General features: G+C 48.0%; 1 protein-coding gene and 1 long non-coding RNA gene across 2 annotated transcripts; one reads left to right on the top strand and one right to left on the bottom strand.

Moving 5' to 3' along the window:
- Positions 1 to 78: 78 nt before the first annotated feature.
- On the top strand, positions 79 to 13,007 carry DES (desmin). The gene is made up of 9 exons (XM_082237315.1): positions 79 to 744; positions 4,954 to 5,014; positions 6,234 to 6,329; positions 6,567 to 6,728; positions 6,880 to 7,005; positions 7,797 to 8,017; positions 8,738 to 8,781; positions 10,878 to 10,960; positions 11,657 to 13,007. The coding sequence occupies exons 1-9, from the start codon at positions 194 to 196 to the stop codon at positions 11,696 to 11,698; spliced, it is 1,386 nt and encodes a 461-aa protein (XP_082093441.1). The 5' UTR covers positions 79 to 193; the 3' UTR covers positions 11,699 to 13,007.
- Positions 12,750 to 14,666, bottom strand: LOC309540483. The gene is made up of 2 exons (XR_014223326.1): positions 14,048 to 14,666; positions 12,750 to 13,787 (listed from the first exon to the last, which is right to left on the bottom strand). It is a non-coding gene; the product is annotated as an uncharacterized lncRNA (long non-coding RNA).
- Between the last annotated feature and the right edge of the window lie 306 nt (positions 14,667 to 14,972).

Here is a 14,972-nt window from a genome sequence, read left to right as displayed (position 1 = left end):
ACTGACAAGAGGAATCCACAGCTGTTCCAAAATGGGAGCTGGAGGAGGGCAAGGGGGAAACGGGGAGGGAACAGTGGGATGATGTCAACACTCAGGGATACAAATAGCCAGAGCTCAGATCCCCGTCCCGACTCTGACTTGCTCAGCCAGAGCAGCTGTTCTCTCTCTGCCTCCGTCCTGTCCAGCCGCCACCATGAGCCAATCCTACTCCTCCAGCCAGAGACTCTCTTCATACCGCCGCACCTTTGGTGCTGGCTCAGCCTCACCTTCCTTCCCGCGCGCCTCCTTCGGTAGCAAGGGCTCTTCTTCCAGCTCCGTCTCCTCTCGGGTCTACCAGGTGTCCCGCAGCGCCGCACCACCCAGCCTGTCCAGCTTCCGAGCCAGCTACTCGGCCCCACTGCGCTCAGCCTACCAGGGTGCCGGCGAGCTCCTCGACTTCTCCCTGGCCGATGCCATGAACCAGGAGTTCCTGCAGACACGCACCAACGAGAAGGTGGAGCTGCAGGAGCTCAACGACCGCTTCGCCAACTACATTGAGAAGGTGCGTTACCTGGAGCAGCAGAATGCGCTCATGGTGGCCGAAGTCAACCGGCTCAAGGGCAAGGAACCCACGAGGGTGGCCGAGATCTACGAAGAGGAGCTGCGGGAGCTGAGGCGCCAGGTGGAGATGCTGACCAACCAGAGAGCACGTGTTGATGTGGAGAGGGACAATCTGCTGGATGACCTCCAGAAGCTGAAGCAGAGGTGAGATTAAGGTGCCAGCAGCCCTTGCTGCCATGGGCTGGTTGCTAAGCTCATCCCCTCCCCATGCTTGCTTGAGTAGCTGGGGCTCTTTCCTTGTCCTGAGCAAGAGGCCTTCCTTGACCAGAAGCAGAGTGAACAGGGCAAGGCAGCGCATATTCACTTTGCGGTTGTCATCATCTCCCATCCCTGGCCTTTCAAAAAGAAATACAGAGGCTGGGCTACCTTTTGCCACCCTTGACCAGGGCCTTGGCTGGTGATAGTGCCTTGCCTATGCACTGGGCATCCTTCACCCTCATGCTGTCCTTTTCCCCAAACTACCCTACTCTGGCCCAAACTGCCATCAACACTCACCCCAGTCCTTGCCCAAGACTCCAATCCCTTTCATGGAAGGTATCTAGGTGTTCTCCTTCTTTGTAGAAAGTTGATCTTAAAGGCCTTGACACCCGAAGGCTTCTAGATAACTGATGCCCCAGGACTGTGCTATATCTCAGTCAAGTGGGTCATTTTCCTAAGGCACAGCAAAAACCAAGCATCTCTTCCCCATATAGGCTCCAAGACCCCATGCCAAGTTGCTTATTCTTAGAACAGGGTTCAGGGTGTGTCCAGTGGTGGTCCAGACTCCTCTGCCACACCAGCCCTGCCTCTCACTTTTAAGCTTCTTTTAAATCTTTATAAACATAAGAAGCCCAGATGGTTTGGTAAAACGTAGACATTTGTTGTAAAGAGGCACAATCAGGTTTAAGTGCAACTATTTCTGTCTAAGATGAAAGGGTCTTCAGAAATTTTTACACTAGTTTAGAGAGTTGTATATTTTAAAGACACAGTGTGCTGATGAGACTGTGCCATCTGTCCACAAGCCAAGAAACCCCACCACTGCTTTTATTGAGCTAAGGGGACTAAATTGTGTTCGTTAAACACTCTTGTTTTGATTTGGAAGATGTGGATAACTGAACACATGTGTCAGATGCACACACATGCAGGTAGTGTTTAATGCTTCAGTATTAGACACTGAGGTTTGTTCTCTCATGAGAATAAATCTTGCCTGAATTCCCAACCAAAAGTGACTGTTATGCCCTCACTATTTGAGACGAAAACCAATTGACACTTGGCCTGCAAATAGCTGCTTACACTTTTTATCAGATCACCACTTGTCCTCTCTTTTGATAAGCTGAAGAGACTGAGCACCTTACTCCTAAGCTTATCTCTCATTCCTAAGGTCACTCTTAAGCCTTTTCTCTGTCTGTTGCAAACTGTCCATTTACATCCCAGCTCCAGACAGGATCTACCAACCACAGGCCCATAAAATGGCCATAATAGTAGCCTACCTCAAACAATTGGTGTAAGGACTAATTGAAATAAGAAAACATTGTAACCTTTACCCTGGTCCTTAGGAATAGGGTAGGCTTTAAAAATAACCAGCTCCAAGCTACATGCCCCAAACGTGCACAAATATTTGTGGGATGGTCATAAGATCTTGTCTCCAGATTTTGCTCTCGTCCTTCAATTATTATGCTGAAGAGCTGCAGCAGGTACAGTGGTGAGGATGCTAACATACGCAGCACATCATTAATTGTCTAAGCCAGGGATGGAAAACCTGTAGCCCCCCAGATGAGTTTTTTCTTTCATAGAATTGTAGAGTTGGAAGGTACCACAAGGGTCATCTAGTCCAACTCCCTGCAAGGCAGGGATCTTTTGCCCCACATGGGGCTTGAACCCACAACCTTGAGGTTAAGCTTCTCATGTTGTACACCCTGAGCTATATGGGTTGTTGGACTCCAGTTTCTCAGTCAGTATGGCCCATGATAAGGAGTGATGGGAGAATTTCAACAACATCCAGAGGACCACAGGTCTTCATCCGGTGCCAATCCTGATTTATTTCCTTCTCAGCAATCTCTCTCCTAGCACTTCAGCGGCAAAGCATTACTTGTTATTGGGAAGGGCACCGTTCCCTGCAGCTCATCCTCTTTATTTGGCCTAGTTCCCATCTGTACCAGCCCCCGATACCAAGGGTTGGCTATGCAAGTACAGGAGCAGCTGCCCCTGGTGGGACTTCCACCTTTTTCTCCTGAGGGAAGCTCTATGCCAGCATTCACCAACACCTTTCAGATGTTTGGACTACAATTCTCATCTGCCCCAGGGAGGGTAGTCATGCTGGCTGTGCCTGATAGGAGTTGTAGTTCAAAAATTCTGGTGAAGGTTGCACGGTTTAATTCAAGACCTCTGGTGAAGGTTGCACTATATCTTTAGCAGCTACATAGGACACAAGAAATGCAGCTGTTTCGGTGGAGAGATGCAATCACTGAGAAAGCCAGACTTGCTCAGTTTCTGCCTGCCACGCCGGTTTTACACTGTTGCAACCACAAACCATAAATTCCAGGTCAGGGCAAGAAGAAGCCTATAGATCACTAGGTACAGGACTTCTGAGCATGAGTCAAAATGAAGAAGAATAAAGTCAACTTCAGGCCTGCAAGTGAGTCACAAGCAGCACCAAACAGTGAAGCAAGGACTCCTTCAACACTGCCTCCCCTCCATTAAAGGAGCCTTCTAGGTAGCAATGGATTCTGGGTAATACTGGGTAATAATTCAGGGCCTGGGGTGAGAAAGTTTAAGCAGCCTCTTAGAAATGTAGGCCCTTGAGGGGGAAGCATCTTAGTATCTTCCTTTCATGAAGGATGAGGCCTAGTCCCCCAAAACCATGGCCAGCTTGAGGGAATCGGACACTCTAGATTTTCTCCTCCTGATTTAGCTCCCTTATGACAGACAGGGCACAACTGGGCACAGCCGGAAACAGGGAATGCTGAGCCATCAAGGCTGGGCACGTTGACAGGAAATCCTGGCATTTTAGAAGGATAAAGAAAGGAGAAATCATGATAGAGGGTCCCGGGGAGACTGGGGAAAGTTTGCATGACAAAGCTACGCCCGCTGAACTGCCCTCTTCTGTGCAACTTTGAAAGTTGCAAGAGCCCTACTCGTTTTGGTGCCCCAGTTGTGGTCACATCCACACATATTTAGAGCACACTTATACCACTTTCATGGCTTCCCCCAAGGAATCCTGGGAACTGTAGTCTGTCAAGGGTGCTGGGAACTGCACCTCTGTGAGGAGGTCTCTTAACAACTCTCAGCACCCTTAGCAAACTACAGTTGGGGGAAGTCAGACCTGCTAAAGTAGTAGGAGAGTGCTTTAAATGTATGTTGCAGGCGTGGACCGTGATGGAGCACTTTTGCAGTGAACTGGGAACTCCATGGCCCTTTGTAACCACAGGGAAGAAGCTGGTCCCTCTGCTAGAGCACCCACTCTAGTTGGAAGTATGGTAAATCAGCCACATTAGGATAGTCTACCAAGAGTACTACACAAACACTGATGCTGTAGTAGTCATAGGTAGCTGTTTCCAGTCTGGTCCTGAATGTCAGAAGCTTAGAACAGTCTGGGGCCAGGGCCTTGCAGCCGCCACTGTAGAGTATGTGGGGGCTTGGTGTGTGGAGTTCAATAGTAAAGGGGTCAGTATTTGCCAGAAACTGGATCCCAGTGCTGTCTGTGATCAGAGTTTCAGATGCCCACAGCCGGCCCTTAATGTCCAAATCTCCCCCTAGGTGATGTCACGCATTTTCCATGTCAAAACGCCTGGAAGACCATCCCTGGCATTCTGGCACCTCAATGGCATTCCACCTGTCTCTATATCTTTATAGCTCGTGCCATGCCTTTGCCATTTCCCAGTACCCCAGGCTGGGGGTTCACATTATTCCCTGGAATCCCAGTCTGGAGACCCCTCCCCTCTCAGCACTTGTTCCATGATTCTTCTTTGTAGTCTCTGCCCTGTCCCATGCTCCAGGCCCGCCTCTGTGCAGCCAAGCACTGCTACCCTAAAAGGGAAAGGGGAGTGAGCATTATCCACGAGTGAGCTCATGCCTTTTGTGCCTGGGCCTTTGACTATAACAGGCAATGAGAGGACATGTTCCAGCTCCCATCCCTGCCTGGCTCACAGCCAGATCCCACTCCACCCCCTGGAATGCAAGAGAATCGCTCATTCCAGACGCACACATTACTCCTGCTGCTTGGATGGAGTCACAGGTCACGGGCTCTGGGGGAGCCACACACAGGCTTTAGCCCCCTGGGATGTGTGTGTGCAATGCAGTGTTATATATCCAGGCCTTGGAGGGCCTGGTTCATCTGTCAGTCTGACACCCCTCCTTTCTGGCTCACTCTCCCAGGCTGCAGGAGGAGATTCATCTCAAGGAAGAAGCGGAGAACAACTTGGCTGCTTTCCGAGCTGTAAGTCCAGACCTTACCTGGGTTGCCTCTGGTGTGGTCAGTTGGGGTGGGTAAGTGGGCGTGAATGAGAAAAATGCTCATGATTAACAGAGCAAGTCTTGCTCCATCGAAAGTCAATGGTCCCACTGTCTGACAGAGGCTGTTTGGGCACCATATTCCAAAGAGCAAAGTTTTCCTTGTAGGAGCATTCGCAAGGTCTGGGGAGAATGTATTGTTTCTCTCGCCCCTTCTGCTCAGCTTCTTCCTAAAGTTTAGTGTCACCGTTAAATTAATGCAGCGCCCTCTACTGTTTTACATTCTCTCTCTCTTTCTCACTGTATAGTGCAACATCAGTTAACAATCCAACATGTATAACCTTTGGGTGTGAAGTTTCGTTCTGGACTGATGTTTTCAGTCATTCTGGGGTACCTATAGCAAAATGGGTGTTGAGGGGCTCCCTCATGGGTACAGATCTTCAGATTAAGGGAGGTATAACAACAACAACAACGATATAATAAATGTATCAGCTCCCTTTAAGTGGTGTTCAGTGGGGTCAGGCATGAGTGCCAGAAAATGAGTGTCCTGCTCCTAGTTCAGGGATCGTGGATTGGCCCTGAGGGACAGCTCGTCCCACACATTTCCTAAACTTACGATTGGCTAAATTCCCAGATGATGTTAGTTAGCGATCGGAGGGGCAGCTTCATGGTCTTTTCATAAGCAAATAGTTAAACATAAGCATCTTTCCCCGTTAACATATTTGTGCCACTGGGAAAGTATCACTGAGAGGAAGTGCTTGAATAAAGATTTAGTTCAGGCCCAACACATTTTTGAATAATCCTTTGGGAGATTTGCACTCCTGATCAAGTACATAAACCACTACGATAACTTGTATTGGAAAAAAGCATCCAAAATGACACCTACACAAACTACTAGAACCAGTAGCCTTTGTAGTTGGGTGTTGCTTCTATGCAGGCACCTGACTGCACAGGCAACTGGTTCTAGTTTCTAAAAAAAGGTGCTTTTTGGAAGAGTTACTATGGTGGTTTGATGCACTTCATTGGATTTGCTATTCAGAATATGCCTCCAAATAAGCATTATTCCAAAACATGTCAGGCCTGAAATAAATGTTTCTTCAAGGACCTGGAGTTCCTTCCTCTCCACCTCACCCCCTAAAATAGTGGCCAGCCTCTATTGCATTTATTACCCTTGAAACCAAGTCTCCTTTTTTCTGCCATCACAGGATGTTGATGCAGCCACTCTGGCCCGCATTGACTTGGAGAGACGTATTGAGTCACTGCAGGAAGAAATTGCATTCCTCAAAAAGGTGCACGAAGAGGTAAGTGTGTACCTTTGTAAGTGCCCTTACAAAGCACTGCCATAAGGGGAGTGGCAGATGGAAAGAGGGGGAGTCATTGAAGGGGATGGTGACTAAGTAGGAGTGGAGATGGAGGTTTAGCTATAGGGATGTGGGTGGAACATGGGGTTGTATGGGAACATGTTACTATGCTATAAGACTTTCAGTCTAGCCCTACTTGCACTGGTCCTGATCTTCTGCTGCCATTGGTTCCTCCAGGAAATCAGAGAGCTGCAATCACAGCTACAAGAGCAGCAAGTCCAGGTGGAGATGGATGTGTCCAAGCCAGACCTGACAGCAGCACTGCGTGATATCCGTGCCCAGTATGAGACCATTGCTGCGAAGAATATCTCTGAAGCTGAGGAATGGTACAAGTCCAAGGTATGGGACGCCCACTCTCCTAAGAAACAAGTTGCATTGGCAGTGGGGTCAGGGGAGCTTTGTGCGGGCTGTTGCTTATGGTATGGTAAAGGTTTGTTTCTTATATTAATCTGCACACACACCTTATCTTATCCCTTCTCTCTGCATATAGGTGTCTGACCTGACCCAGGCGGCAAATAAGAACAATGATGCCCTGCGCCAAGCCAAGCAGGAGATGATGGAATATCGGCACCAGATACAGTCATACACCTGTGAGATTGACGCGCTCAAGGGCACGGTGAGGTGCCATGCCAAGTTGATGGCAGAGTCAGATCATGTATTCAAGTATTTCCCATTGAGCAACATTTGCCCCCACGGCAATTGATGTTAATCACTTTTTACTAATGTCACTAATTAGTGATAGTGAGGTGTAAGAGACCTGTGCAAGACACAAAAAGGACTCTTGATTTTACCAGGCTGCATTTCTGTGTTGATGGCTGATGTGATTGCCATTCGTAGCCCTTTTGAGAGGGCCTGTAGCTCAATGATCAAACACATATTATGCACAACTGAGGTCCCAGCTTCAATCTCGGGCATCTGCAGCTAAAGGATCTCATGTGGAAGGACTAGTAAACACCTCTGGATGAGATACTAAAGTCCCTGCCAGTCAAAATAGAGCTCGGGGTAGCCAATATAGAGCCCTCCAGATGTTGGAATCTACCTCCCATGTCCAATGGGATATGTCATCCCACAAAATCTGGAGGGTCTGTTTTGCACTTCCTTGAAATTCAGCATACTGGAGGTGGAACAGAGTTGTTCTTTTCTGGGCTTTTGCGGAAGCTCTGGCTTCTTGAGTCCTGCCTCCTTTCTTGATTGCCAGTCCTGTCCTCCCACTCTGCAATTTCCCCTCATTCATCAAGTTTAGTTCTTGCTCCTCTAAAATGCTGTAACCCATCCTCATCCTGCTGCTATGGTTTTCATCAGATAACTGCAGCTAGAGAACAAAGAATCTGAGACGTGACTATTGTTCTCCTACGCAGACACATACAGAGGTTCTGAAGTGCTTCTTTCCCCATCTTATGCTTCCAGAACGACTCCTTGATGAGACAGATGAGGGAGATGGAGGAACGTTTTGCTGGCGAGGCCGGCACTTATCAGGACACCATCCAGAGGCTTGAAGAGGAGATCCGACACTTGAAGGATGAGATGGCAAGGCACCTGCGCGAGTACCAGGACCTGCTCAATGTCAAGATGGCCCTTGATGTTGAGATTGCCACTTACCGCAAGCTGCTGGAGGGTGAAGAAAGCAGGTGAGTGCTTCCCCCCCCCACCTGCAATTTTTCAGGCCTGGGACATGCATTTGGGCACTGTCTGACAGTTTAATCCCAGAAATATTTGCTCTGAGGAACTGCAAGCAGCAGATTCTGAGCAGCTGACCCTGTGGTCCTAGTGTGGTGGTGAGGCACAAAGGCCCATTATATTCCTTGTGTTTCCTCACAGCAAAGAGGTACTGTAGTTGGGAAGAAAATTTGCTCTTCTATGGTGACATATGATTTAATGCTCATCCAGACTTCTACTTGTCCCACGCGTCCCCTGGGAAAACTTGATCTTTACTGTTGAATCAAGGCAAACAGAAAACCATTCGGACCTGTGTTTTCTAGGCATAGGGCAAGTGGACGTGTGGACAAGCCATAAGTTAACCTTCAGCTGTGAAAGAAAGAGGCTAGCTAGTATCCCAAAGGTCAAATTGCACCTTGTTTTTCCCCTTTTGCTAAATATGTTGGTGTACTGACAACCATGTTTTAGAATGAAGCTGGATGATGTGAGGAGCAGGTTTAGAAATCATGATGAGAGAACTGGAAACGATCTTCCAGTAAATGAGCAAAAGGCACACAATCTGTTCAACTTCATAAAGAGAAGTGGAAGGTGGAGCATAGTGATTGTTGGTTCACGGCTGTTAGACCAAAGGGAGTCTGAGCAGGAAGATGTCCATGGCTGAACTGACTCTCCTCCTCTCCTTTTCTGTGTAGAATTTCACTGCCCATTCAGACTTTTTCTGCAATCAACTTCCGAGGTAAGTTACATAATGCCTGTGTGCATTATGCATTTGGTAAAAGAAAGAGGGGGACGGGGAATGTTAACGTGTTCACTTAAAAAGAAAAAAGAGGGGAGCAGCAGTTGAAGAGTCAGTCCCAATTTAGGGAGCATCAAATGGTGGTGAGTTACATGCTAAATATCCCTGCCAGCACCAGCATATGCAAGGGAATGGAGCCATTTGGAGGGCAAAGTGGGGAGGGAGGGGTGTTTTTCTGTTAAAAATTGTGCCTCTCCCAACATGCCCCCCCCCCCCAAGTTCCAGACATGCATTTGCAAGGGTAAATGTGGCTGAAAGTACCCAGTAGATGGACTGAAAGTATTACCTTGGTTAAGGCTAGGGGTTAAGTTTCAGCGGAAGAGAAGGAGGTGGAGGAAGGATGAAGCATTTCCTTCCACCCTCCACTTCTGGATTTCAAATCCACCTACAAAACGGATTTGCCCTACAGCTGAAAATCCTACAACTAACACTTGGTGTTCTGTTACATGCATTTGTACATAACAAGTAGTTCCACCTGGAGATGTTCTGACTGCCTCCTGAGCTGAACAGACCCCATCTCTCGCTCTGAGTGCCCCCAATGTCCTTCTGACGCGTTTGTTCTGCACTGACATCATGAGCTGATGCCAGCAGAGATGACCACTGCTTTTCAAATAATATATCAAAGCAACAACAACTCCCCATGTATAAAACTAAATTATAAAGGCTGAAATTCAATGCAATGCAATATTTACTCAATACCATGACATGTTATTTTAGCTATGTAACAAACTGTTGCAAGTTCATCACATATCATCATCCAATTCTGTGTTCTGAGACTTCTGCTCTTCACCCAAATGCATGCTCCCTTAGATGATTATTCAATCAATAATAGGTTATTCAAACAGTTCATTTGGCAAAAGTTCAAAGCCAAATCAGTATAATTGTTGTTGTTTCCAATTCTGACTCCGACCTTGGCTTGGAGCTGCTGCTGTAGCTGAGCCAGCAGCTGGGTCTGGAGATGGCTTGCTTTGCCACAAGTAGTTAGTGTTATATTTGGTTGGGAAGGGAAAGAGGAAGTGCACGATGTGGGGGTGACTTACGTTCATGCCAGATTTTTGGACAGTCATGACTTACCCCTTGATTGGATGATGCCAGAGCCACCTTCTTCAACTTGTGGTCTGGACTACAACTCCCATCACCTCTGATCGTATGCCATGCTAGCTGGAGTTTATGGGAGCTGCAGTCCCAGACTTCTGGAGAGGACATCCTTAGGGAAGACTGTGCTAGAGCAATGCCAAAGGTAGACTGTGGTTAAATGAATAAATGCACTGTGTGCCAAGGTGGCAAAAGAGTGTTTGCATCAGTGCGTGTGCATCCATAAGATGAAGCTAGGAGAGAACAGGGAAGGAAAGGGACTCCTTTTTGTTCTGCAATTTCCATAATGTGGCCGTCTTCTAAGTTAATATACAGTAGTACCTTTCTTCTCCAACTTAATCCATTCCGGGAGTCTGTTCGACTCCTGAAACTGTTCAAAACCCAAGGTGTAGCTTCCAATTGGATGCAAGAGCTTCCTGTACTCAAGCAGAAGCCATGTCGGACATTCGGCTTCCAAAAAACGTTCGCAAACCAGAACACTTACTTCTCGGTATGCAGCATTCAGGAGTCGATTTGTTTGGCAACCAAGCCGTTCGGGAACCAAGGTTTGACTGTACAGGATAAGTGAAAATAAAGGCAGGGTTAAATGGGGGAATATGCACAGTGGTTGTGGGGTGCTCACAACTAAATGTGCCTATGCCTACAGAGGCATGTGCCCCTGTGGACCAGAGGAAGGTGTGCCTCTCTTAGTGACTTTTGAAACCACAGCGGGAGATGGAACTTGTAGAAAGTTGAGCTGGTCTAGGGATGGAAGCTGATACTACCGCCAGGAAGAGGAGGCTTGTGCAAGGACTGGCATGTTATGAAAGAGGGAAAGGTGTTCTAGGAGGAAGAGGCTCTCAGCCACAGCCTGATGCTTTTTATTGACCTTGCTCCATCTTCATACACCAACCTGAGCACAACCACCAGCAGCTGATGTCTCTTTTCTCTCCTATGTACAGAGACCAGCCCAGAGCAGCGAGGCTCCGAGGTCCACACCAAAAAAACAGTGACCATCAAAACCATTGAGACACGCGATGGGGAGGTGAGTGGGCAGACCTGGAGAAGCCAGGGAGGTGGAATGGGGGAGACATGCAAACCGATGGTCAAAATGGGCTTGCGTTCTGGTTCTCTCTTCCTCCTCCCTCTGGAATTGGGACAGCTGAAGTGAAATCTGCTGAGGGTGCAATATAGGGTAGGGATGGAGAACCTATGGCCCTCCATAGGATGTTGGACTCCCAATATCCATTAGTGCCCTCAGCCAGCATGGCCTGTTCTTAGGAATGCTGCTGCTGCAGTTCAGCAACATACCGGTATAGCCATTCCCAACATAGGAAGATATGGGAGTTAGCAGGGACATACCTCTAGCTAGCTTTCTCCTTCCCCAGGAGCTATGGATGCCTAGGTTTGCAGGAAGAGGGAGGTCTGTATGCCAAGGACTCAGTGGGGGTGGGGGGAGCGGGCTCAGGACCTAACTGGTTATAAAGGACATGTGGGGTAGCCAGGCTTTTCCTTTGGGCAGATCCACACCATACATTTAAGGCACACCCAGTGCACATTTAAAGTGCACGACTTCCCCTAAAGAATCCTGGGAACTGTAGTTTAAGGATGCATGGAACTGCAACCCTGTAATACTACAGTTCTCAGGATTCCTTGGGGGAAGTCGCGTTGAATGTGCTTTAAAGATATGGTGTGCATCAGGACTGAATCCCTCTCTCTTTCTTTCTCTTCCTTTGTCTAGGTGGTGAGCGAAGCCCTCCAGCAGCAACACGAAATGCTGTAGATCTTTTCTTCCCCAGAGAGGCAACTGGCGCATCTCAAAACCCTCTTCCCTACCGCGTGCAAAGGCCCGGGGTTGCTAGCTCCCACGCAGTCTCCCATTCACCCATTCTGTGACGGCACCACTTGGAAAACCTCACACACCCAGCCACACACATACACATGTGTGTGTGCGTGCGTGCGCATGGCTCTCCCTGCACCCCATTTCCCAATGCCTCTCTCTTTCTGCTCCCCTTCTGTTTTTCCTGTCCCAGAAGCTGCAGGTGGATGTGGCTAGGAAGATTGAAAGAGAGGGGCAGCTGTGTATGTGTGTGTGTGCATCAATGCGTATGTTCCTGTGCCCTTCCTGTTTTGGGGGTGGGGAGGCTTCCTGCTACAATAGGGTCTGAAGCTCCGGCCGCTGCCTGCAGTGTCGATCTCTCACCCATGCACCATGCAGGCACTGACTCCCCACCAACATGCCCAGACGACAGCCATGTGATGTGTGAAGCTTCACCCCCAGCCTGAGTGCCGCCACAGGCCCCCTGTCCCCTCAAGGCCCGTCTGCTGCAGCGGAAATGTGCCTGGTCTGCAGGCTATGAGGGGACAGGGGAAGGAGGCAGGGGAAGCTGGCACAGCCCAGAGGACGGAGATGAGCCAATTGCCCAGCCTTGCCTCCGAGACCAAAGCCACAGTGCGCCTCTCCTCACCCCACCTCCTGCAGTGGAGCAGGACTCCTTGCCTGGAGGGTTGTGGGGAGGGGCTTGTTATCTCTAGCTTCCGTGAATGTCAGTCCCTCCAAGGAAGCAGCTCTCCTGATATTCTTAGCTTGCAGTTTTGGCTTCAGACAAGCGCTTACCCTCCCACCCATGCTGGGATTTCCTGCCAGGGCAGCGGGCAGATGGTTGGGAGGGTTTGGCCCCCTTAAAGGAGGAAGTGAGTGGGACTGCTTAGGGTAAATGAACCCACACTTGCTGCAAAGCAAAGCTCCTAGACTTGGGATGTGAGCCCCAAGCACCAAGGAGGGGAAGAACAGCGCCAACGGGTGCCAGCTAGAGGCATCCCTGTTTTGAGTGTTATCCCCATCCTAGATCCCAATCTCTCTTGTAGGGGCTGCTGCATACAAGGGGCCATTTACAGGAGCTGGAGAAGAGAAGAGAAGGAACTGGCAGGTGATGGATTTGGGGGGAGAGAGAGCGAGAGTGTGAAAATAAATGGTGGGTGTGTGAGTGAAAGAGGAGGGAGGAGATGGAGAGATGCTGTGTGCCCCTGACCCTCCCACCCCAGCACGCCCCTGGCTCTGCCAAGTGATTAATAAACCATGGAGCACAAAACTGGTGGTCTGTGTCTTTTTCCGTCCCGTTGCATGCCTTTGGCTGGGCGAGTCTTATCCCATGTGATCACACACAATTCTTTATCAACAATGATGATAAAAGCCTTGTCTGGTCAATGTTCAATCAAAACCAGGCTTCTGTGCCTTCGAGAGCTGTGTGACACGCAATGGCTTGATTGAACCACCTCGTCTGTTGGTGGTGCTACAGAGATGGGAGAAGCACATGGATGTGCCTCAAAGTCAGACAGAAGCAACCGTACATGAACCTACACTCTGTACTGCAGCCCAAGGTCTCCTGGATATCCCCATGCTCAGGAAGAAAGGGGTCCATTCCCCCATGAGCCCCACAATACTGGCTTACTTTACAGCAGGGATGGGGAGCCTGTGGTCCTCCAGGTGTTGTTGGACTCCAGCTCCCATCAGCCCCAGCCAGCAGGGCCAATGGTTAGGGGAGATGGGAGTTGTAGTCTAGGAACCTAGAGAGGGCCACAGCCTCCCCGTCCTTGCTTTACAAGGCTGTTGGAAGGATTGCTGCTAAGATAACGCGTGGGAAGCACTTCCATTCTTCAAAGTGCTATGCAAATCTTAAGGACTGTTATTTATAACTTCAGGTTTGAGGGTGCTTCATGGCATTCCTGAAATGGGCTCTCCTGTGTGACAAAAGGAATACTTGGAATACTTCTGTGCATAAAAGATGAATCTAGACGTAACCCTTCCCCTCCTGAGTAATCTATTTGCTGATTTTAAAATACAAATGCAGCCCAAGCAGTGGGAGATTTGACTTACCGTATTTTTCGCTCTATAAGACGCACCAGACCACAAGACACACCTAGTTTTTGGAGGAGGAAAACAAGAAAAAAAATATTCTGAATCTCAGAAGCCAGAACAGCAAGAGGGATCGCTGCGCAGTGAAAGCAGCAATCCTTCTTACTGTTCTGGCATCTGTGATAGCTGCGCAGCTTGCATTCGCTCCATAAGACGCACACACATTCTTCTTGCTTTTTAAGAGGGGAAAAGTGAGTCTTATAGAACAAAAAATACGGTATATCTGCAAACAAAAGTGGGCTTCACCAAAAGCAGGGAAAACGCAACAGGCAAAGCCAATGGATGCAGTTACAATGTAATGAATAATAATTCCCAGGCTGCTTTGAACATCTTTGTAAGACATGTGTATTGACAACCATATAATTAAAAAAAACAACCTTCCAGCATTAATCATCAACAATAAAAGCACCAAATACTTATCATACTGTAGTATCGCTACATTCCTGTAACAAACATGTTCGTTTCTGAAATTGGTCTTGCAATCAACAAGTTACCCTTTCACGACTAACACATAAATATACATCTGTGACAGAAGGCTGTCTCTGCACAGAAATTGCCTTCCTAAGTATTTAGGCAGTACAAAAATTCATTTTGACAGTTGAAATATTATCAGTTGCCACTCTGAGAATATTAATAACATGTAATGTTTGTTGATGCATAATATAGTTGCAAAAACTAATGTGACTTTACTTTTAGTGACACTTCTGGAAATTCAAGAGCAAACTATAAGCTTGTCCACTGGCCTGTTGCAGGCCAATGATTCACGGAAGGCGGCCGTCATTGACCATGAGCTGAAAATACTCAACAAGTATATGTACACGTATGTGTTTATGCACATATATATGGATACATACGTATGCATATGATCTCTCTCTCTCTCTCTCTCTCTCTCTCTCTCACACACACACACACACACACACACACACACAGGGCCAGAAGAGCCACAGTTTTAAAATCAATAGATCACCTGGATTTTGAATCAGTAAGAGTCCTTGTATCCATAACTCTCATGTCTTGGATCAACATTAATTTGATTATATGAAATACTACAGATGTTGGTATGCTGCATGGGCTGAGCAGGTAATGTTTAATAATTTCTCATATTCTTTATTAAAATGGGTGTATCTTTTGATGAAGCTTT

The sequence above is a fragment of the Podarcis vaucheri genome (assembly GCF_965113315.1).
Source record: "Podarcis vaucheri genome assembly, chromosome: 1".
NCBI classification, from domain to species: Eukaryota; Metazoa; Chordata; class Lepidosauria; order Squamata; family Lacertidae; genus Podarcis; species Podarcis vaucheri.
Note: the sequence above shows the minus strand (reverse complement) of the source record. Positions and strands in the feature narration are given on the sequence as shown.

Bases quoted from the DNA above. Each gene is read 5' to 3' on its own strand.
- DES (XM_082237315.1), top strand. From the start codon at position 194: ATGAGCCAATCCTACTCCTCCAGCCAGAGACTCTCTTCATACCGCCGC. The intron at 745-4,953 runs GTGAGATTAAGG...TCACTCTCCCAG, and splicing joins CTCCAGAAGCTGAAGCAGAG to GCTGCAGGAGGAGATTCATC. The intron at 6,729-6,879 runs GTATGGGACGCC...CTCTGCATATAG, and splicing joins AGGAATGGTACAAGTCCAAG to GTGTCTGACCTGACCCAGGC.